At 40.8% G+C, this 24,650-nt stretch overlaps 1 protein-coding gene across 2 annotated transcripts; it reads right to left on the bottom strand.

Annotated features, from left to right (window-relative positions):
- Positions 1 to 5,619: 5,619 nt before the first annotated feature.
- LOC107381068 (MSL complex subunit 3) lies at positions 5,620 to 23,723 on the bottom strand. Of its 2 annotated transcripts, none has more exons than XM_015952556.3 (14): positions 23,414 to 23,723; positions 21,792 to 21,874; positions 19,604 to 19,699; positions 19,343 to 19,437; positions 19,168 to 19,265; positions 18,961 to 19,089; positions 17,819 to 17,976; positions 17,122 to 17,280; positions 16,808 to 17,052; positions 16,651 to 16,740; positions 13,269 to 13,378; positions 10,647 to 10,746; positions 10,447 to 10,531; positions 5,620 to 6,009 (listed from the first exon to the last, which is right to left on the bottom strand). In XM_015952556.3, exons 1-14 carry the CDS (start codon positions 23,510 to 23,512, stop codon positions 5,910 to 5,912), a joined length of 1,647 nt encoding a protein of 548 aa, XP_015808042.3. In that variant the 5' UTR covers positions 23,513 to 23,723; the 3' UTR covers positions 5,620 to 5,909. The 2 variants fall into 2 exon arrangements, with proteins under 2 accessions (XP_015808042.3, XP_054599123.2); XM_054743148.2 differs by lacking the exon at positions 5,620 to 6,009 and adding an exon at positions 6,945 to 7,081.
- Between the last annotated feature and the right edge of the window lie 927 nt (positions 23,724 to 24,650).

The following is a 24,650-nucleotide window of genomic DNA, read 5'->3' on the forward strand; positions in this document are numbered from 1 at the left end:
AAAGGATGTGTTTGGATCAGTGTTTGTGTGCGGTTAACTGCCCCATGACTGATCCTTAGTGGTGTGTACATAACATTGTTCAATAGCAAGCAGAGACCGTCTGAAAGACAATGGTAGATTCCGTCCCCCGACTGAGTCTGGTGAATGGGTCATGGCCAGACTATTTATTCACATTTATAGCATGGCTTGCCAGGCTAAATCAAAGGCCTTTCCAACTGACAAACTGATACTGCCACACAAGACGGTTAAACATGTTACCCTGGATCATTTTATTAGTTTCTTCTTATTTGGAAAACTCTCTTTGATCACAATAAATTGTTTCCATTCTTGACACACAGTCGTGGCATCCAAAGCCTTTAAGTAGGTTCTTTATCTTGGTAATACTTTTAGTAAAATATCTGAATATTGTACAGTAGTTAAACTTCTAAGACTATGTGTCAAAAAGTGCAAATAAAGAAGTATTTATAAAATTTTTAGTAGCAATCAGCCTCTAAACCGTTCCGCACGACTTCATGCAGAGGTCTCCCTTGAAACTGAAACAAATTTCATGTCAAAACCGCAGAGCTCAAGAAGTAAAATGCAGTTACAACCGAAAGATAAGTGAGGTGGCTGGAGTCAGAGCACCTCCAGCCAACTGTGAAAGTCTGCCTCAAACACTATTTTCCTTTAGAGACAGAAACCACTCCCTATGACTAAACCCACTTTTTCACATTATATATTAGTTTAACATCTTTTGTCATTTTTAAAATGCTACTACATTATGCATTTCAGGTTTGCGAACAAAAAATCCAGAGCATGTGTCCACAATTTTACAATATCCGACTGCAGGTAACCTTCCGACTGAATTTTGTTTTTCAAGTTTTTGTCAAAATAACAAACAAATGTATAGAAAACATCAAGTATCTCTAGGAAAATGCCGAATTTGGATAATTTCTTTATAAAGTTATCAACTGACAGATGAAATTGTCAATTGCGCAAACTGTTTAAAGTCTTAAATGCATTTGAACCTTTTGACTTCACGTAAAACGTTCATAAAGATGCTATTTCGTAACGCTTCAATGCAAACTCACACGACCTTGGGAGTAATTCAAGGGTAATTCACACAACGCATGTATGTGAGCATGTTAGGACCTCAGTATGGAAAAGTGTAATCACACAGACCACAATAAAGTCATGGAAGATTGTAAAATGTGAAAGGAAATTAAAGGAGAAAAAATGAAACCAATGAATAATACTCGGTTTTCTAAATTGCCAGAAATTCTCTGAAGAGTTCAAGTTGAAACTGTGATTTATGGTCTCCGTCTAAACTAATGCAGAGCTTGTTTTTGTGTGCTTCCACAGTTCTACTGGGAATTGAACTTAATGGAACCATTCATGAGTAAAATGTGATCAAACAGATGATTATCGTCACTATTATTTTACAACAAAGTCTTAAAACCCTTGCTCTTGTCGTTCCTATATCAGTAACCTTTTCTCTCGGAGCAAATCCTATACTACCTTGGACATTAAATGAACATATCCATTGCCTTAGACATCCATGTCCACTGACAAAAACATCTGTGATAAGCATAATTATATATATATATATATATATATATATATGCCAAATTCCTTAGAAATCGAACATCCATGCTAATTGCCTTCAGCAACAAAAGTATATTTTTTACAAACGGATTCATCACTCTCACTGACTAATGTTTCTGTAAAGGGTCTACTTACTCGTTAAGAAATGACGTTTCTCTCCATTCAACATTAAGCGTCCGTGCAACTGAAGAGGACTTGTTTTGATGTGGGACTTCCAACGGTTTGCAGCCGCTTGACGACGTTACCGGGGTCAAGGTCTGACTGATGTCAGAGCTGACTGATGTGAGATCCGTGCTCATGTCAAAAGACATCCAAGAAGAGTCAGAGGAGGAAGAAGAGCTGGCATCCACCCACTCCCTGTGCGATCCATACCTGAGGTCCATGGCGAAAGGGTGAAAATGGGAAGTGGAAGACAACACAAAGGAGGGGAACTAAAACAAACTTCAGGTTTGGGATAACGAAGGGTTAAAAGATTAGCTCATTAGAGGAGGTCTTGACAAGCCATGCAATTGTGGATGAAGCAGACAGGTCAGAAATGGATTAGTGTGCACTCGGTCAAAATCTTCTCTTTAGTAAATGTTAAAAGGGATGTGGCGAGCGAAAAGGACTTGCCATTTAGAAAAAAAAGAGAACATTGATGGTGATATGGATGTGGTCAGGAAGAGAACCATTCAGGAAGTAAAGAAGTGAGACATGGAGAACAGAAACACAGGATGGAAACCCAAGAACCCTTAACGGCGGGGAGTCCAACACAGAAGAAACGCATTCAGGTGAAAGGTGCCAACAGCTGCACTTATAAGGTGATAGCTCACATCCCATTACCTTCCATTTTAGCCCAACATAAATTGAATTATGTGGTAAGTTGATAGTGACACCACCGCATGAGAAATCGATTTCAGATGCATGGAGGCTTGACCTAGCGGCTGCTGTGGCTACATGATAGGAAAGCCGTCTTGGGCTGCACTGATATGAGGTTCATTACAAGAAGTCTGATCCAGTCAGAATGAGATTACGGTTCACCACTAAAACCCATTAGAGCCTTAATATGGGAAGAGCGCTTTAGCCAGTTTCCCACAGGTGCCGTTGCAGAGAATAAAGGCACTCTTTAGGTAGAAAAAACGCTGAGCACTTATTAAATTTGCATAAAGTACAAGTTCCTTTCTGTGTTGACCTTTATGCCATATTCAGTTCTGCAGTTCCAAGTGATCTGGTACAGGAGACGGAGTGCTCATAAAAGATTTTTACATGTGAAGTACGTTTCCCAGAACAGTACTTCCCAGTTTGTCAGAACTTCACTGTGGATCAAAAACCACCGAGCTGCAGCGAAGGGAAATACACAGGAATGGAAAACATGCAGAACTTTCTAATCTAAGATGCATCCCAATCAAACTCCCTCAGATAATTACACGTTTGTATTGAGTTTCTATGGAAAGATTATGAAGGCCAAAGTGTCTAGAATGCTGATTAAATGCAAGTGCTTACAGGAGTGGCGTAAATAAATGAGTTGTTTTGAGATGGTAGCATTTCACTTTGAACGACTCCAGTTTGGACCGGCTTGGTCAGAATGAAACCTTGTTTCTTCAATAAGTCTCAAAACAGGTTTCCCCACCTTTTAGTTTTGAAAATTCAATCTGCGATATCCTGACTACATGTTGCCATGTAGAAATCTTTTAATGAGTCAGTACACTAGGGGTGTAACGGTAGGCCTAACATAGTTTCAGTATGTTTCACAGGTTGGTTGAAATTTTACCAAATTCAATGTTTATCATTAAAAAAGTTAATTTTCATTGTAGGCTTCATATCCCATGACGATTCTTAATTTGGTGGGGATAAATTACATTTTAATATAATTTTTAATAAGCTGTACACATTTTGCATACATCTTTGTTCATCTAGGGTCAATTTGACCCCAAATTGTTTTAGCTATGTAAATCATGTCTGTGTGTTTGATCTGAATTCTTACACCTGCAGGTAAAGACCTGCAGCATTTGACAAAAACCGATCGGTCCACTAGTATCTGTAAACAGGCTTAGAATTACGGGGGAGCTCGACTCCTCCAGGTTGATGGACTCCCCCTGAAGCCCTCAACTGACGCACTCAGGTGGAGCCTGTAAAATAAACCAATCTCAACCCTGTTTATCCATTTGGAGATGGTTACAAACCCAAGTGTGGCTTGCTAGGAGTTTGAGGGCTTGCAAGATAAAAGGGAGACGAGGCAGTGCATCTACAAACAACTTATATTTTATTTCTCTGTTTAACAAAACTCAGTAACTAGCAACACAAACTCAGGATTGTTTTAGGGCAAAATCCAGAAAACCTAAACCTAACAAAGGACTAATAAGGGAAAAACAAATTAGTAATTTCAATAATAATAATAATCTAGGCCTAAACCCAAGGGTGGAAAACACCCTTTTGAGATACCTCCCCCAGAAGGTGAGAGGAAGGTACAAACACTCCAATCATAGTTAAAGTCTTTTCTGAAACCCAGGCTATTTCCTGGTACTGAGGCTGTTCCTCATTCTCTTGCACAAAAGCCCCAGAACTGGGAGTTTACCGATTCTAATAAACTTTCAGTAGAACTGTTGGAATTCACAAGTCAGGAGGAAGACCTTTAGCAAACACTGAAGAGCCTTCAGAATGGACCCATTTTACTCATCCATTCATGAGGATCCTAGTACAGGCTTCGGATCGCTCTCCCCTAATGCCAGGATCTGGTTTCAGCTCAGGGACAGGTCTCCTGCCAGTTCAGCTCAGCTGCTCATAGACCGCTGTCGGGCTCCTCTAGATCCATCCAGCTCGAGTTGAACAAGATCCCCATCAGTACTCCGTCCGCTCCTTGGCCGATCCCTCTCCAGCAGTCAACCAGACTTTTAACAGCTCCTCAGGCTCAATGGTTCCTCTCCCGGCCTGTCAAAGGCTCGGAGGTCGATCCCCTCTCTCATCTCCGACGTACGCCGTCTCACTCCTCAGCTCCATCTCCTCCCGATGCGTCTGCGAGCCCCCTCTTTTACCGCGTCCTCATCAAAGGAATGTGGAGCACCTGTGCATTCCAGCAGGTGTGGGCGGAGCCGCCAGGACTCCATACCAGCTCTAAGCCGGCCCGAGGGCTGCCATCCGTAACAGAGATGTTAAAAGGAAGAATTCTATAGAACGTGTAAAAACCCATTTTACACTCAGACTCAATATTCAGAAGAGCTCATTGATTAAATCAAAATTTGAACTTTGGCCAATGACAGAAGCAGACCGCCACTGTGGGGTTTCCTTTGGCATTCATCACCTTTACTTAAATGGTATTCCCTCAGACACGTGAGATTATCTGTTAGCATGGCATATTAGCATATTAGCATGGTGACGGAAAAAGAATGAGCGGAGATCCACAATGACCATCAGAACTAAAAGAAATGGAACGACCAAAATGAGACACAATAGTGGTGGTGTGCGTAGAAAAGCTAACAAAGTTTAGAAAAAGACTTTATTTTTCACTAAAAACATGAAGCAGAAAAGGCAAAAAGCAAAAAAATAAATAAAAAACTGTTGCTGATATAAAGAATGAAGTACAGTCAGAACTTTTGTTAGCTTTCGAAGAAAAATAAATTACATACTGACTGATATGACAGAATATTTACATTCTCACACGTTAAACTTTATTCTAACCAGAAATGACTGCTATGTACAATAGTTTAAATCCAACTAAATTTAAATAGGATCTACTCAATCAAACTCTACTCTAATCAAACTTAATAGCAATTTTTTACTGAGACAACATCACAAGCTAGAAAGAAGAAAAAAGATCTCCCATTGAAAATTAGTGAGGCCTACAAATTCACTCATTCATTCTGGGGAAAAACTGGTAGGAAAAGCAGCAACTATCAACATGCAGAAGAAGAAAAGTTCTTTTTGCAAAGTGTTAGCTTCCCAAACAGGCGAGAAATTTCCTCCACGGGTTCCAAAGTTAGAGAAGAAGGGCGCAGAGCTTTATGTAGGTGTCCTTTAATCTCCAGTGAACTGGTGTCAATATTCCAAAACTGTAGCTGAAATGGAAAAAGATAAAGCAGCTTGGTCCTAATAAGTGTAGGCAAAAACGCGGCTACAATAAGGATTAGTGGGCTTCTCCTACAAAGGGGATAAAAAAGTCACACAGTTGAGTCGCACAAGCAGAAAAAAATATACAGCAAGGGAATGGATGTTAGGCCACGGAGGAAGAGGAGGAATTGAAAAGGAAGATGGTATTTATTCCTTTGATAACAAGCCAAATCCAGCTGCATGAAGTGAAGAAGAAATAAAAAAAACAAAACAAAAAAGGTGGGAAAGGGCCCATGCCTCCTTCAATAAACCGGCCTTGGTTGTTTCATGCTGTAGTGGGCCTCCGACGCTGAGACATAGGCTGACTCTGGGAAAAAATCCTCATGGAACTCAGCCAGAAACCTGGAATAGGGATCAGGTAAGGGAAGTACGAGAAAAAGAAAGTGTGAAGAAATTTATAGTGTCAGCGCGACAAGTTTGATTTTATATATATATATATATATATATATATAAATATATATATATATATATAAATATATATATATATGTGTGTATATATATATATATATATGTGTATATATATATGTGTATATATATATATATATATATATGTGTGTGTGTGTATATATAGATATATATGTGTAAATATATACACATATATATGTGTATATATATACACATATATATGTGTATATATGTATATATATACACATATATATGTGTATAAATATACATATATACACATATATGTGTATATATGTATATACACATATATATGCGTATAAATATATACATACATAAATATGTATATATACATACACACACACACACATATATATATATATATATATATATACACATATATACATATATATGTATATATATACACACACATATTTATATGTATATATACATACACACACACACACACACACATATATATATACACACATATATATACACATATATATATATTTAAATATATAAAAATATATAAATATACATATATACACACACATATATATATTTATGTAACATTTCTCAAATGTATTTTGTCCCTTTACAAAGGCCAAAAACTCCTTTTTTGTGGTGTTTTTAGTAGAATAAAGGCAAAACACACAGGTTTAAATGACTAACTTAAAGAAGTCAGCTCTTCTCCACTTTTCTAGCAGTACTGTGTCGATGCCAACTAATTAAGCTACAACCCAAAGTTGTGAGATTTCTTTAGCTTTCCTGCACCGTATAGCTTTTAACGCTATAAATCTGTTGTTACTGATAGCATCTACATTCAAGTGTTTCAGTTTCCCTTTTGACCGAATCGTTGTGATGCTTCGTGCTTCAGCAAGTAGTTGTAGATTCTCAGTCATCCTGGACAGAGATTTCCTTGAAAACATCTGGACTTTTCTGGTTATTACCTCTCATCCAAGACACACTTCAGCTCTAAGCCTTGGGTTGTGAGCAGGAGCCTTAGAAGCTGTGGTCAAAAATAAACACACCAAGTTTTTTTCTCTTTAAAGAGTAAAAACATTTTTGTCTAAATGAATACAGACCATTTAAGGTGGTTTTATTGTTCCTTTATTCCCAGATTATATAGTCTGTGGCACTCATTATGTAACTTTATATAAAACTCATGGCCAGTCCAAGTAATTGGTATCGGCAGTAAAAAACCTGATGGGAGCATCGGTCGTTTGTACCTGAACTGATCCGCTCTGATCAGTACCTACACTGTGTTTTATATAGTAGCCATTTCTCTAGTTGTTGCTACTTTATATTATTATAATATCATAATTATATTCTTACTTCCTATATTCACTTATATTTTATTTTTATCTTTCTTTTTGCACCAAGTACCACAGCTGTTTCCTAAAGTTGTGATTCCTTTCACATATGGCAATATAAGCCTTCCGATTCTGCTTTGCTCGTCTCTTCTCGTTCAGGAGCCTCCGGATGAGCGACAGTTGTCAAACTCTATAAACTCAGAAAATGTCAATAGAAACACTCAAAAGTGCTGCTCAGATTGAAGGTACACATCTCCACTATCTTCTGGTGTAAAGTAATATCTTTGTGAGGGAGTAGATTTGGCCCGTTAAACGCAATATTGTGACTTTGACGATTAAAGACTAACTAAACCCCAAAATGAATTGTTTTTGCTTATAAACTGTATAATCGGGTCTTTACAAATGCAATCTTTTTGTTTCTGTGCATTTTTTGACATGTTTGTGTAAACTTGAATTAATCTAGAATCTAGGTCTAAAAACGTCTCAGTGCTGCCCCCTGTGGCAGAACAGCAGCTACTGCATTTTAAACGTGTGATTGACTGGGGCTGGTAGTTTCATGTCATCGGTACAGTCTCCTCCCACTCCCCTCCCTCCCAGGATGGAAATTCCCCACATGTGGCCATGCCACTCTGTGCCTCCTGGCAACGCCCACTTTCATAGCATTTTTTAAATCTTGACTAGGGGTGGAGTTACGTTGTCTGACGGTGTGCAGTCCCTCTTTAAAGAGTTAATTTTATAGTCCCTCTAATACTATGGTTCTAATGACTGACATAATAATTTCTTCCGGTATTTCGACCTTGGTTTCCTCATTTTCAGTTCTCTGTTCTGGCCGAGAATTTTTATTTCATTGTATCCATCCTTTAGAGCAGAAAAGTCATTTTGACGACTCATTTGCCACTTTTTTTGTTTTTGTAATTGTTTAGAAGCAAAATGTATTGACAAATTGAAATTATTGTACAGTATAATTAACTCATTCACTGCCAGTCGTTTCCTGATCGATCGATAAAGCCCTTCGCTGCCAGTGTTTCTCGCCATTTTTACTGTTTTTTTTAAGAGTCACAGAACGTTGCGCGCTAGGATGATGTTGACGCCAAAACAAAGAGACTCACCTCTTACATCAGGAAGAATCCACGTGCTTCGAGCGTTATCCTTTCTTTCATAATCCGTTGTTAAATTGTGATCGGCAGACGCTTTTCCGGTTCACGCCTCACTTTTTTTACAGCAGCGGCCCAAAACGTTCTCCTAACACGTGGACTTTCTGCTTCCTGATCACGTGACGTGTGACGTATGCGGATGAAGATCGGCTTTAGAGCTGTTCGTTCTCGGCGCGGGGGCTCGTTCCGACGCCCACACAGTAAAAACATTGGCAGTGAATGAGTTAAAGTTTTGACCAAAAATAATGGTATTTCTGAGTTTTGTTCCATAGTTCAGCTTCGTTTAGGCTGAAACAAACGGCTTGCTTCAAGCTAAAACAGGGAGGCATCTCCAGACCATCGTGTGGTTTTCTTAGACATCTCCGACTCATTCCAAGAAAATCTACGACCCCATGACCCCAGTCTGTATAATTATATCACAAACAAAGCCCCCTCCATCCATCCCTATACCATCAGCAGAAACCAATCCCTGCATTAGACAGGTCCAGAGAGTTACTGACCGACCGTCAGGAGGGGGGAAAAGTGAAAAATCACCCCCACCCGACACACACCCACCTCATCCCATCTAATCAGTAACGGGGAAAACTAATCCGGAATCTTCTTAGTATCCGCTACTCGGCCAAATCCTCTAAATCTTGCCATCTCATCTTAGCTCCACCAACCTTCCTAATCTCAATGCAAACAAATTATCAGAGCAGAGTTTATTTATTTAGAAGCACTTCGATAAAAATTAACAATTAGGACAACCCAACGGGAAGTCGATGGTTAACGTAAACGGGCCAACAAAGTTAAATCATAAAATTAAAAATGGTTAATATCCCGTAGACCGTTTTTCTCGAGTCGACAATACAGATCAGCACGGCCCAATTTTCTGCAAGAAAAGCAATAACACAAAGACGCGTCATAAATCTGCATAACGTGTGGATCAACACGCTTAATCACCGTCGACCGAGCAGAGGAAAAGGGGCAGAGCGAGAGATCAGCCGCGGCCAAATCCCAGAATGCACCGCACGTCAAGTCTCAGCGACATCAATCAGCTTCTGCCTGCAGGCTGATTACAGACTGGAAAACACAAAGTCTTTCCCAAAAGACGCCGCTTGTTTGGAGTTGGTCGCCAGCGTCCTGCTGAGCCCCCAACAAGGAGAGAATAACAATTAGAGCGTTTAAAAAAATAACAACAACCCTGCGTGAGCTAATTTTAGTGAAAGCAGTCCGACATGAAGAAGTCGTTCTTTTGGTTTGGGTTGATTTAAAAGGCTCCCTGGCCTCTGACCCTGCTGCTGATGCATTTCTAGGAAGAACTGCTGACGCTCAAGCCATTTTATTTGCAGATCTGTAACCGTTTGTGCAACCAGGAGCGGATAAAAGACACTTGTAGGTGACTGCTGCTCCTCACCGCCACCTGCTGGCAGGAACAGGAACTGTCCGTGTTTGATTAGAGAACGAAAGGACCTAAATCCCTGAAGATCGCCAGGGAGGATTTAAAGATTAGACTCCGGCGCTTGTGTAACACCCACTCATCGCCCTCCCTCCAACACAACGTGTCTGCACTTACCCACCCCACCCCCCTCTTTGAGACTCAGACAACTTCTCTAACATCTGTGCTCGACTTGAATGTAAATAATTGATTGGACTAAAGGTGCAGGTTGTGCCTTTCTCTCCTTGTGAAATGGAAACTCTGCACTTATCGTGGAGCTCAGCTGCTCAGCTGGGACAGACCTTGGTTAATGAACCGTGCTGGATATTAGCAAGGTGCATTTCCTCCTAATGAATTGATTCATGCCACTTCATGGGACATTATTTCTCCGTTTCAATTTTACGGTCGAACGTCCCTGTGAGTGGACCGAAAGCTTTCAGGAAAAGTATTGAAAACCTCGACACTTTCATCCATCCCACCCAATCAATACCTGAGAAAGAGTTCCAGATGTTTGATCAGGGCTCGGAGATTCCTGTCGGGGAGCTGCATCTTCCCCAGAATATCTGGGAGCTTCACTGGAAAGTGAAAGGAGAGGGTTAGTTGGCGGTGTTAAGCCGGGCAGTGGGCACCAGACCGCTGGAGGCGAGGTGGCTGAATGTGACTGGACTGAAACGGTTTTTAGAAACAGACCAAAGAGCCGCAGCAGGTGTTGTGATCCATACAGGTAAGAAGGTGGCAGAGGCTGGTCGGTCAGAGGGTAGTTGTCAGGAGTCAGCCTCCAGCTCAGAACCTGGTTCGAACAAAAGCCGTTTAAGAAACCAACTTGATGCAGAAGATTGTTGTGGTTTACCGTAGCAGCAGCTAAAGTTCGGCCTGGCCTCATGTCTACCTCTGGCTCAGCTAAGTTTAGGCTGAGCCAATCACAGCGCTCTACGGGCGTGTTTCCAGTACTGGAAGTTCAGGTTCAATTCAACAAAACTTCCCAGCCTGAGTGCGTCTCCACTCCGCGAGCCGACTAAACGGGCTGATTTCAGCAACTTCCGGAGTACCTGAACAGCGGCAGGTGCTCGGAAAGACTGAGTGGAACTTTTGGTTTACTCTTGCTGATTGGTTGTTTGTATAGGATGGCTTACCAGCTTAGTAAACATACGCAACACAAGACATATGAACCGATTCAACACAAACTTTCCTCAGACGTGAAACCTTTGAAAAACCTCTCGATATCAAATGTGGCAACAGAGCAAACAACCAGCAGTGGAGAAGCGTCTAGCTTTTCCGATTGGCTGTGCGTCAGATTCAACGAGCAGCACGGACGTTTGTCCTCAAAATTTGCCCAAGACAATAAACTGTGTTGAATATCTCTGATTTGTGATTAGAGCAGTTCTGATGTAGCGGACAGTAGCAGAGCCAAAACGACTTTGCTCTGCAGGTTGGTCTAGCCATGCTCCATAGGAGCCTCAGCAGGTGTACCGTTGACCTGAGCTGTATTGTGTTACGCGTATAAGAGCACTCCATCGGTTAGGCTCGTGGGATGACGCGACGGAGCTGAACAACTAAGATGGCGTTGGCTCTTGAGTAACAGATTTGGCATCAGCTTTGGACCATTTAGACTTGGGCTTTTCTTTGAGTCACGAGCAGGTAAAGGTACTCAAGTCATTTATTTAGAAAAACTGTGTATTTGCTTCCTCTTCAACAGCGTCTGCCCCATTGACGGATATCCGTCATGATGAGTACGTCACGTTGTTTGTTGTCCAATAGAATGCAGAGACGGTTTGAAAGACAGCCGTATATTCTGCACCACGACTGAACTTTCCCCGCTGGTTGTGGCTGAACTACATATCCACATAAATAACAGGCTAGTCCCTACATCCTTCTGAACGGACCTGAGTGGTCGGAACACCACACATGTCAGGAATATCTGATTTTATCTTTAGAGCCGTTACGGTTACCGAGATTATACCTAAGATGGTCCAATTAGAAGAATCGGGTCAGAAGTCGGCGTAATTACCTCCGTGTTGGAACCAGGCCAAAGAAGTTATTGGTTTATTAAAGACAAATCGCTTTTGTCCTGTCTTAACTATTCCATGGAATTCCACAGGGATGTATTCTCTGTACCTTTCATATATTTATTAATTCAACGTATTTTTCAGAAGTCTGATATAACTTAGAATATCTGAAACAAGTGACACATATTCAGTTACTTTTCCCACGTTTCTAGAGATGTACCTGTAAGCACAATAGTGTCGATTTCAACCAAAACCACAATAAAGCGATGTCAGAACTATGAACTTGACTGTTTGACAAATTCATTTTCATGCTATTTAGCTAAAATCTTTATTTTGAGTAGTTTAGACTAATTTATATTTTCTTCATCTAAAAAAAAAACTTTAAAAAAATGTCATCTTACGTAAGAGCTTTTAGGGCAGGGGTGTCAAACATGCGGCCCGCGGGCCGGATGTGGCCCGCAAACGGGTTAAATCCGGCCCGCGAGATGGTGGTGAAAACTTTATTTTCATACTTTACAATGTAGAGTGAAAATAAACGTATCTTTGTGAGCAAGTTTTCTCTGTAATGAGTATAAATAAAACAAAGCTGTGCTCAAGGCTCACACAAGAACTTGAATCACATCCTGAAGTTAGCTGCCACTCAGGATGTGACTCCTGATATTGATGTGCTGGTGAAAGCTAAAAGATGTAAAGTAAAATGAGTCAAATATACTTTAAGTGCTGCATGGAACTGATCTTGCCATGTGATCTGTAAGCTCTTTGAATCACTAAGGAATTTTTTTTATTATGTATTGATTTTTTATTTTATTTTTTTTCAAATTTTCAAGTACACTTCAGGTGTTGTACTTGTTCTACACTGTCCTCAGGCTCCAGCCTTGTTTCATATTGATTGTATTTAAACAAAGAAAACAATCTGAAGTTGTTTTTTATTTACCGGTCCGGCCCACTTGGGACTAGATTTCCCTCAATGTGGCCCCTGAGCTAAAATGAGTTTGACACCCCTGTTTTAGGGAAACCTAATAGGTGTTCTTGGGCCTCTAGCAGCATTCAATCAATGCTTTATTAAATATCCTGATGTAACATTTGAATATTTTATTCCAACAAGCACATAATTACTGTAGATCCTTGTTTGATGTCTAGATCTCATCTGGAACACGGATGGTCTTTGATATCCCACAAACCAAATTTAAAAGTGTGTTCACTTAATGTGTGTATCGTTTTGCTGCTCCACACTTTGGTAAAACCTCTTTGTTAAGCATAATAAACATAAAATGACAACTGAACAGTCCCTAAATGACATCACCACCTCATTAAGCTCGTTGTTTCTGCGGCTTTCCAGACCGTAAAAAGGACCACTTGTCTCTTTGCTTGGAGTCGAAGGCAACGGCGAAGAGGAGCCACTGTGGATGGGAGTTTCTGGATGAAAAGAAGTGAAAGCTACATTTTATTACATTTCAACGATATTTACAAGGCTGTGTAATGTTAGATTAAATAGTATGTTGGGAGTAAGTAAATTACTTTAAGAGCTAATTATATTATTAACACCACTTGTGACCAATAAGCTCTAATACTCTATTTAAATATAGAATATCACCTTGCCTGGTCTTTATTTGTTTTAGTCAGAAGATTCTAGGATTCTTTATTCATTAAGGGATCGTACACACTTCGTTTGATTCAAGAAACAGTCAGGTTTATAAAAATTACGAATTTATTTTACAAACAATTAAGATTTGACAAAATGGTTAAACTATTATTTACTGTGAGTGGATGCGAACTAAGGATGGTGTCTGGAAGTTATGTGTGAATATAATGTAATGGAGTCAGAATCTCCGTTTCTCAGTGAGTTCTGGACATAAAAGAATTTTGTTTGCAAATAAGCTATAAAGTTGTTATTATCAAAACCACATACAGACGCTATCTCGCTGTGTGCTACCTCACCCGTTCTGGAGACCCCCGTTCGGATCCGAGATGTCAAGGAGCCGACGACCCCAATGCACGTGGTTCGTAGAGAAACCTCGATGCAACCAAATCAGTCCTGAGATGTCTCCGGGTCACAACGACAGATGAAGCCGAGCGTCTTAAAAATAACTCTGAAGGAGTTTGCGTTTGCTTTGTACTGCAGGTACTATCTTGTTCTTCTCGGCTTCGCAGGTGCAAAAAAGGTTTTAAAGATTTAGACGATGTGTCAAAATCCTTACTGGTTAGAGGTGCTAAAGATGGCCGGTCTGAAGCTCGCTCTAGAACTCTCGAACTGTTCGAACTGAGGGAAAAACCAGAGCGACTGGTTTTAATAGATTGATGTTATGGATTTGGCCAGCCAATCAGGGGCTGACGAGTTTGGGAGATGTTACCAAGAATCTCAGAACACACCCTCTTCGATCTAGAGACTCTGAATCTGGGCAAAAGGTTAACTATGTGTCATGTGTTAACTTCACTTTACTTTGTCTTTGTATGAGTGTGCAAATGGTGATGACCTCACCCAGTAAACATGCTAAGCATTTATCATTAAACACAGATCAATGAACATCTCATTGCATATAATTATAAATAGCAATATTTAATGATTATCTTTAATTATAAAATCTTCTTTCTTCTGGGAATAAAGGAGTTCATTTGAAAGAGTTTCTCTGTGAAGGACCTTGGAGGAGAGAATGTTATTGTTCATCTTTTATTATCTGTCAGAGCTGCAGTCCAGCTGGTGTGAGGAAGGCAGGCTCTGATTAAAGGGACTACGCGCAGACTTCCAGTCTCCTGTGAGGGGAAAATCTTGTAGGTTGTGTCATAGCCAGGGGTACGTTGACCTGGCTGTGGATCTGACCTGTGGGATCTCAAAATCAGGCCATTTCATGACATTACAGCTGTTTATTGCTGCTTAACTAGAATACCTGAGGGGTGCTTCAAGAAAGGGGAAGTAAAATGACACCATCTAGTGGCATGCAGTAGCTACTGCAGGCAGCAAAAGCAGCCTGTAAGTCTGACCTCATGTTACCCCCAACCCTACCTCACTCGTGCCTTGATGATGTCACTCATTTGATTTATTATCTAAACCAGGGGTCCTCAATTATAATGGTCTGAGGGCCACTCACAAAAAAGACCCAGAAGCAAGACGGCCCCCGACTGACTCCGCTCCCCCCCCCAAGACCGGACCTCCCCACATCACAGCACTCGGTCTGACTGAGCGCTTCCAGGAGAAACAATAATGAACTTATGAAAATAACGCGTGTTTGGAGGAACGTCTCTCTCTCTCTCTCTCTCTCTCTCGCTCTCGCTGATCGAGCGAGCGGAGTGCGCGACAACCTGCTCAATTAACATAATTTATGGCCCAAATCCAACAGAACCGATCGGGCTGATTCGGTTCGGGTTATAACTCCAGCGCTCAGCCCTGCAGTACCACATAAAGGCGGACTAAAGTTTCCTACCTGATAAATGTGGAGAACACCGCTCTGACAGATGTGGATGCTACGCTGATGCCGCCGTTAAAATAACAAAACCACATTCCTCTATAACTGATTATGGTAATGTTCTATGATGCGGAATTTTTTATGCCCGCATCTCATGCATCGATTATTTTATTATTTTCCTCAGCTCTATCCTACACCTCCCGGTCGGCCGTCGGGGGTGGGGGTGGGCGCGGGGTTTGGGGGCCACAAAGAGAAGGCTCGCGGGCCAGGCGTGGCCCAAGGGCCGCCAGTTGCGGATCATTGATCTAAACCAACAACCTGCCATTTACTCAGTCACCAATTCATCTTTCATTATTGGTACGGTTCTTTCATTATTGAAAACTGCCAGTAACTTCTGTTCTCCAAGCAAGTCACCCACTCATTCCCTTTAGCTTAACGAATGCTAGTACTAGTACTACCACGAAACACCGAGACCTTTTTGCATTCATATTTGTGTTTCCTGTTTCCACCGGTGTACCTCAGGGCTCATTGTTGGGGCTCCTTCTTTTCACTAAATACATCCTCCACCTTATTCTTTTCTCCCAGATAAAAAGCACCAACTTTCCCCGCTGCACCCAGCTCTACAGGTTATCCATCCCATCCATCCGAGACTTAGCAAATCTACAGAACAAGTTAGCCCATTAGCCATGATCCCTATGCCACGTCCCCCTGACACCCGAACCCACACTGCCAGAGGAAACGTGAGAGCACTAAACACCAGTCGCTGTTTTCTAGGTCCAAAAGTTGTTGTCCATGACGTCAAATGGGGTTTTTCTTTTTGGGACTCTGGTAGTTTGTCCAAAAGTTAAAGCGGTAGCAGCCGGCTGTTTCTTCTTCTTTGACATTATTGAACCAAGAACCTCTAACAGCGGTGTTCTGTTGCTAAATGTGCAAGCACGTAATGAGTGGAGGACCCGGGGAAGTGAGTAAGTGCGGTGGTTCGATGAGACAGACGACCGAATGAACCAATCGTTGGGTTCAGATCTAGCCGTGTTATTGGCTGAGGGTTTTAGACAAATGCTAGAGAATCACTGTTTTATCTCAAGAATATATTTATAGCTATCCTATGTTAGAACATTGTTAAAAAGCATGAATTTTTTTTAAGTTAGCTTGTTTTCCAGATTTGCTACTGTAGCTTTATCAGCAACAAATCTGAAGTTCTTCTCACTGAAACAACCATAATCTAAATAAATCTAGGACAAAAACTAAACGGTGTAACGTTTCCTTTTATAAAAAGAGTAAACCTACTTCTGTCCAGGTTGAGGAAGAACTTTGGTTGCGAAGAGATGTCGACAAAACGGCGTTTGAGCTGTGGTGAGGCCGTAGCGCTGCCTCCACCTATCATTAAAGAAATCTGTCACAAAAGCGATATAAACCCTGCACAAGGACTGAACACAAAACTCACTCTGATGACCTCCGCTGCTTCCCTCAGCGGGCCGATCCCCTCCTGATGTGTTCCTCGTGGAGCGTCTGAGGGACTGAGACTGGTAGGAGATGCAGTCCATATCGGGGTGGCGCCGGCGCTTCGGAGTGGGAGCTGCAGCAGTGGGCGTGGTGGCGGACGTGTCGCTCAGAGCCGGCTGGCTGTCTGTGGACTGAGGAGTGGGGGGGTTGTGGACTGGTGGGCTCGGGCTGCGTTCTCGTTGGGTGCTTTGAAAGGCAAAAAATAAACAACCCAGATAGTGCAAATGGACGGCGCACTCGTCAGGCCACACTTACTTGCTGGAGGAGGGCGAGCCTTCGTTCGTGCTGAGGAAGAGTTTGGAAGAGCTGACTTTTTTGAACTGAGCTTGTTCACATGGGTAGAGGAGGATCATGGGTAGGGTGAAGTCAAACGTGATCCTCAGGCCGTCGACCATTTCCTTACAGAGCTCCTCGCTTAAAAACGACAAATAACAGGACTTTCAGGGCATCGCAGCGAGTAATTTTGATATTTAAAAATGTTATATGTACATTTTTTTTCTCTAGTCTCTAGTCACATGACATTGCACTCTAACCAAATGATTCAGCTTTTTAATAGCTGGTAAAAGTACTAATCCTATTCTTCAAGCACATTAGCACTCTGAATAGATTTGTTTCCAAAGTAAATACATACGTGATGCTTAAGAGCATCCCCTTTTATTTAAAGTAATATAAACACTTCTAACAAAGAATTAGTGGAGTAAGTGCGCCCTCTGCTGGCCAATAGGAAAACAGAACCCAAAGCAAGTAAGGATAAAATACCTTACTGTAATTATAGAAACCAAAGTGATCGATCCACTTCTACAATTGCTTTAAAGTTAGCTTTTGGGTTTTCAAATGTCACGATAGTTGCAGACATTTATGACCCAACTAAACACACTCGAGTCCCTTTCATTTCATTTGTGCTTCCCCAGTTGGATCTAGTTGCTTATAACTGCGACGTGTGACGGCTCACCTCTTCTCTGGAGGAATCGGCTGTGGACTGCTGCTCTGTGAGGCGTTCTGCTGACGTCTGTACCGCTCGTTGGCCATGAATGCTTTGTTGATGGCGAAGTGTTTGACGTAGGACTCCAGGATGTGCACCACATTGGTCTGACAGGGAACCATTACGAGCTATGGGTGAAAAAACATCCCCAATCCCCTTTGAGCAAATATCTCCACCATGTTTGTTGTTGAACTTGTACATGAATGGAAAACGTGCTTCCTGTTGGGTAGGGTTGGGTACCTTTGACATTTGAATCGATCCGGTACTAATTCTCGGTACCTACGAATCGATACCGGTACTTAACAGTACCAATTTTCGATACTTTTGAGTGTTTATTATTTTAATTCTCTTTTATAATTAAATATATATTTTTCTCAATATATAACAATATTTGATAAATATCACGATAAATAACATTCAACTGTTTGTATTTTAACATCGTCCTTGTAGTTTTATAAGCTGATAATTAAACTGAAGCAAACATCTTTACTGTGAACTAAATTTACTGTGTATCTTCATTCCTTTTGCCGTCTTTTTTCATTTGATTTTTCCTACTGGGAAGTTAGAATTTCCGAGGAGAAAGCGAACGCACCATTAGCTGATAACAATGGTGGCAATGGAAGCTAACATATCAAGCTAACGCTATCTTTAACAGTTTATTTAACTGCTGGAGCAGATTAAAACGATGATGCCTCACACTTAGATCGTTGTCGCTGGTTTCATCTTCACCCAGTCACCCGTCGCATTTAGTAAAGTGAAGCAAAACTTTAGAGCGCGTTCATGTTCTTCTAGTCGGAAATTCGGAGTTCCGAGGAGAAAGCGAACGCACCATTAGCGAAACGGAAGCTAAGCTTTAGCGTGCGTTCTTTCTACCCATGCTGCTCTGTTTACAGTTCGCTCGCAGGGACCGACGTAACGCTCTTGCGCATGCGCAGCTGTCTAGGCAAGTTCTCGTTATGAAGGACAGGTACCGAAACGAGGCACCGTTTGAAATGACGTGAATCGGTGCTCGGTCGGTACCTTAAAAAGTACCGAATTCGGTACCTTAAAAAGTACCGAATTCGGTACCTTAAAAAGTACCGAATTCGGTACCCATCCCTACTGTTGGATACCTTTTTCCTTTTGTTGATATAAAAGCAGTCATCTTCCAGTTTCTTCTTGAGAACATCAGGGATGCTGATGTCCACGTGAACAATCTTCTCCTCACTTTCCCTCTTCATGTTGACATCTGGCTCAACCCTCTGAAACAAAACCCGTAGATCTTGGAAACTCTCAAAGGGACAGAGGAGCGTTTTCACCAAGCGAACAATCCGGTTTACCATTTTGTTGATATCCTCAGAGAATGTGCTGTCGCCACTGTTTGAAGAATCGGCGTCAGAGTCGTCGCTTTCGCTGCTGTCTGAGGTTGAAATCAAACCTACGGACGAAAAGAGCAAATCTGTGAGACACAAAGTGATTTGCTGTGGGAGCAGAGGATTCAGACAGATTCCTCACAAGCGTCATCGCTGTCGTCCTCCTTAGGGAGAGTCTTCAGAGAAGATTTAGTACAGGACTGACGACGACGCCTCTTCGTCCATCCTTTTCTCTTCCTGTCCACAAAGAATGTGTTGCTTCTGTTACTGATAGTTTAAACAGCACCAGTGCAACAAATAGCCGATATTCTATTGTTAACAGAAACCTGGCTGAAACTGATTGATGCCACGAAAAAGACTTCATATGTGCGGACTTTCTTTCCAAGAGACAACATGAACTTACATGCGACCCAGCGCTTTGCGAGCCAGTTTACGTTGCAGTTTTCGGTTTTCCTCCGTGTCCCTTAGGACATGATCCTCCGCAGCCCACCGATCCCAGCTACAAGAAAAACATCAAAGATGTTCATCAACTCTCCACAGCATTGTTATCACAACACGAGCTGATGGAAGCCAATTCAGCTTGTTTTTAATGAAGCTCACTCTAGACAACAGGGAGCTGTTAGAGCGTCCCACAAGGTTCTATCTTGGGGCCACCATTATTTTAATTTTTTTATTAAAGACTTACATTTATCTTGTAGATCACGCACCATTTACATGCAGATGATAGCATTTATATTGCTCTAAATTCAGCATAATTGAAATTCAAGAGTCTCTACAGATTTACTTCAATAATGTTAAATAATAAGTTGCTCTTAAATCTAAATAATATTTAATGCTATGGTGAACTTATTTAGATTTGTTGCAGCTGAAATCTACCAAGTCAATTAAATATCTGGTTGGAGCCAAACTTGCCTTTTAAAACGCATCGAAGGGCAGTGGCAAACATAATCAATGACTCCTTAAAACTTTATCTTGATCTACCAACTGTTCTGATTTTAGTGTAAGAAAATTCATCGTTACTCAGCTTTTGTTTCCACTCTTAGATTAGGCTGATACAATCTATTGATGTTGTCTATATTTGTATATGCTGTTTTGTTTTACGCTGTCTTTTTCGATTGCATCACTGTTATGTTTTATCCTGGCTTTCACCTGCTGCGAGGCGAAGATTTCATTGGCTGCCATTTATTTTTAAATGTACGTATTTTAAGTCTCAGTCTTATTTAACCTCTAATGATACTGTTTGGGTCTTACTACAACATTTGCAGAATTGAGCAGATTTCGTTTGTGGTTCCTCATTTTAAAAAGGTGTCAGGGATGCTAGCTTTTTCCGTTAAAGCGCCGTTGGACTTGAACAAAGTACCGGTTAATTTAAAGCAACAACGTGCAGTTTTAACATCGAAATGTTATTGAAAAAGAATTGAATGATGCCCAGTTGTTGAAAATATTGGCGGCTTTGTAACATATAACCATAAAAACTGAGTCTAAAACACATGGGAGTGGATCAGTGGGTGTTTCTCAATGTCAAGGAACCGCGCCTTGATGCCTTGGTCCTGCCCCAGTTGCCTAGGAGGTACGTTATCAGGAACCGCCATGACGTGTTCCAATATTCATGTGCAACCGAGTTGTCTGTCCTATGTTTGTTAGCAGTTTGGCTAACTGCCCAAGGATACATGGGAGGTGTCTTTTTTCCTTCCCAGGTTACAGCTCGGTATTTTCAAAAGGATGGCGGATCAGGAGTCGGCAGCATCTACTTTAAGCGCCTCGTGATTTTTATCTTGAGGCGCTATAGAAATGATATTTTCTTCTTCTTCTTCAGGAGCAAACTTCCAGTTTAAATGTAAGCCAACTAATTGTAGCTATCGGGCTGACATCTACAATGTTTTTCTTTGTTTTTTAGATCCAAAGCAGTTATCTATGGTTGGTCAGTTGCTTAGTAGTGGCAGCTTCGGTGGCTAGCGGGTACTAACTCACTTACATAATTTAAGCAATATGTACACAATTAAAAAAGTAAAAGGCTCATTATACATCTTTATTGAAATGATAAGTTTAAAATTTAACTCTCATGTGTGACGTGAGGTAAGTTTGTTCAAATTAAACATTTTCGGTCTTGAAACACATTGAAAAAAAAAACCAAGTCTCTGGAAGTAAGGTCATACTCGAGTACAAAAATACTGCTTGCTGGACATTATTTAGGCGTGTACAGCCCCCTATTGCAAGGGAAAATACACACCGTCATTTTAAGGTCTATTACTTCTTTGTGTCAATTTAGAAACTTGCTATTTGAGCACATCAAGCCTACTTGTACTGTGTCTGATTGTCTTAATAATAATAATATTAATTTAATACATAAATAATATTAACAGAAGCTCAGCAACACTTTTGTTATTGCTGAACGTGCTGTTGCGCTGTCTGTAAACATCTTTTAATTTCCATGTGATTTTATATATAAATTGGGGGGGGGGCTGCTTTTGTTTAACTGTATTATGCCCAGCATGCTAGCAGCTACCTTGTGGTTTTTCTTTGCTCTAAGTAGTTTTCATCCTCTGAAAATGTAAATAACTAACTTTTTTGATTAAACAAAGTCTCATTACCTTCTGCTCCAACCATTGAAGTGAATCAGGTACTTTGGGACTCGTCTTCCATGTTCATCTGTACCGATCAAGACATCAAGAACCTACAAGAAAACAGAAAGTACACTGATGCTGTGGTCTTCATTTGCCTCTGAGCTCAAAAACATTCATTAGTTTAACAAAAACAAATTACATTTTTTCCACCGGTTTCCATAAATGACAGCAGTAACCAGTCATTGTTCCGGGTCAACAGCTGATGTCAGTAATAATCTAGCGATTTGGTCACATTTTCATATGGAAGAGACCAGCCTGTTCGTAACTGAATAGCTACAGAGTTTATAAATATGAACGTTTTATTGCACAATATTAAAATCAGGGTTTAAACGCTCATATGTCCATTCAGGAGTGGGTTCTATAGATGTGAACTGGTCATGTTTACGGCAGTCTTCACTGCTTTCTCACAACTTTCCCACAATCCTTAGCCGTCCAATCCAAGGACCTTTTGAAGATGATCAGTCTTTCCTGATGTTTTTCATGGACAGAAGTTGCTTCTTTGCTGCTCTTTTTGACATCAGGCAATATTTCTAAGGCTTCTAGCATACCAAGCAAGAACTCAGGAATTAGTCATCTCCTGCGACTGCGAGTAAAAGGATTACACAGTGGTTTTATTTTTTGTCTTGCAGCTCTGGGTGGGGAGTTTTCACAGCTTGATGTGGACACACCACCTTCTTGTGTTGCATACTTTAAAGAGGTCTACACTTGAGTTTTCTTGGACATTAACTATCCTGAACAGAAAAAAAACACCTTGTCACCTCAAATGCACTCTTTGATTCTTGCAGAGTATGCCTTTTGCATTTGATCTGGGTCCTCAAACCTTTGCCAAATTAATTTTAAACACTTTTGAGGTGTGTTGTCAAGTATCTCTCAACTGTGACAACCCTAACCCGACCTGAAATAATCCCTCAAAATGCCTATTTTGAGAATAAACAACGACATTTTGTAATTTCTATTACTGTTTCTGATTTCAGTACAATACTACGTTTAGTTTTATGTCAGACAGTTAAATAACAAAAAACTACAAGGAGGCTAATGATTAGCGAAGGCTAACTTGTTAGCATCCTCAGAATGCCAGCATTGAGAGCTAGCTTGCTAACCAGTTTTGTACAGAATAACATTAAAGCATTAAAGCTTATATATATTTACACGATACTTATACTTAAATAATCAATGATTTAATATTTTAAATTAGCGCTAGCCACATGATATAGGGTTTGTTTATCACTGTGGTTTTGAAGCTAGCAAAGTAAACAAGTGTAGCTAGATTAGTTAAAACAGTTTTATTCAATGGCGGTGGTTTAGAGAATAGAAGGGTTCTGACGCAGCATGGAATGTTAAAATATAAGAGTTGTGTTTTCATACATCATTCTGCGACCGCGCTAGTTAGCGAACGCACCCGGAAATCACGCAAAACAAGCACAGAAAGGTAGCTAGCACTGGGTTATAGCAGCTAACCTTATTATTGTGGCCTACGCAGCCTTCTCTTGCACCACGAAGGAAAAACAACCACGCATTCCAAGTTAAAATGAAGCAATTGTGCGACGTTTTCGTACAGAAACGTGACGTTACGTTCGGTAAAATGTTACCTTAGCGTCATACAAGACTTTAGCCTTGGTAGGGTCTGGTTCAAAGCACAGGACTCGTTCTCCTTTATGAAAGTGATATTTAATTCCCCGCGAATTCATTTGTTCATGGCGACGTGTGGAAGAAGAGACATCGATCGGATCCTTAAAAACTCATTAACCCTTTCGTTTCCTGAGAGGGTCTTCGGGAAGGGGTGGATGGTGCTGTTGCATTCAGTGGCTGCTTGTAAATGTGACTTTTCCCACCCTGCGGTTATCCAATTCTTAGGCACAGAAAGCACAAAAGTTCTCCTTATTAAAAAAGTAACTAAAACAAAATCCTTGTAATCTACTTTTTGTTTGAGCTTTAAATAATTATTTCACTTAAAATGAAGAAACAACACCTAAACATTTTCCTCACCGTTAAAAAACGGACATTTCCCAGAATTTTGAAGGCAGCACAAATCCATAAATTTGATTGGCGGAAGACTTGTTCCGTGTTCTACAAATACTGCAATGTCAAAACGTCGCCACTAGATGTCAGCAACATCGTCTTTTGGTAGTTGCAACTCTGGGAAAGAGCCTTTTCCTCGAGGCAAAATACAGTAAAAGAGAATTAACAATGGCTCAGATCTAATCCGTCTCTATTGGAGCAATATGTGGACAAGAACTGGACAGCCTTTTTAAGGCAATGTCATGGCATCTAAACTGAATTTCATCACATAATTAGTAGATATGCAACAACCCTGGTTTGAATCCTTCATGATACTTCATCTTTCTACTCCAATGCCAGAAGCAGTTGAACTAACCATGCTCGCTTGTAGCTTCAGCAGGTCTTCCATTGGCCCGAACAGTTTTATAGCACTCTATGTTTGTCGGTCAGGAAGGGTGCTCGTTTGGAACACCAACTTTAGACGATTTAGACTTGAGCTTTTCTTAGAGACATGAGCAGATAGAGGTACTTAAAGACGTGGAAAACCGAAAAACCATTTGTACTAAAAGTTTCTGATTATAATGAGTTTTCTGACAGATCTACGTCACGCTGTCACTTAACATTCGTGGACTCACCCGACCGCCTTGTTGATTTCAGTAACGATGGATGTGTTCATTTCTCAGATTGGTTCTAGCACGCGGATACAGTTTGAAATACAATTGTAGATTTCGCCCCACAACCAAGCTCTTTCTAAGGATCGTGGCAAGACTATTTATGACATGGTTTACCAAGCCATGCTTTCTAGCTTTCTTATTTACGGAAGTGGTC

Source organism: Nothobranchius furzeri, chromosome 14 (assembly GCF_043380555.1).
Source record: "Nothobranchius furzeri strain GRZ-AD chromosome 14, NfurGRZ-RIMD1, whole genome shotgun sequence".
Classification (NCBI taxonomy): Eukaryota; Metazoa; Chordata; class Actinopteri; order Cyprinodontiformes; family Nothobranchiidae; genus Nothobranchius; species Nothobranchius furzeri.

What these genes read in the sequence shown, in the direction of transcription:
- LOC107381068 (XM_015952556.3), bottom strand. Translation starts at nt 23,512, where the DNA reads ATGAATTCGCGGGGAATTAAATATCACTTTCATAAAGGAGAACGAGTC. An exon ending in CTTCCTCAACCTGGACAGAA is followed by an intron (nt 13,379 to 16,650) that starts GTAGGTTTACTC and finishes CTTTTCATCCAG; the next exon opens with AAACTCCCATCCACAGTGGC. An exon ending in ACACCTGCTGCGGCTCTTTG is followed by an intron (nt 10,532 to 10,646) that starts GTCTGTTTCTAA and finishes TTCACTTTCCAG; the next exon opens with TGAAGCTCCCAGATATTCTG.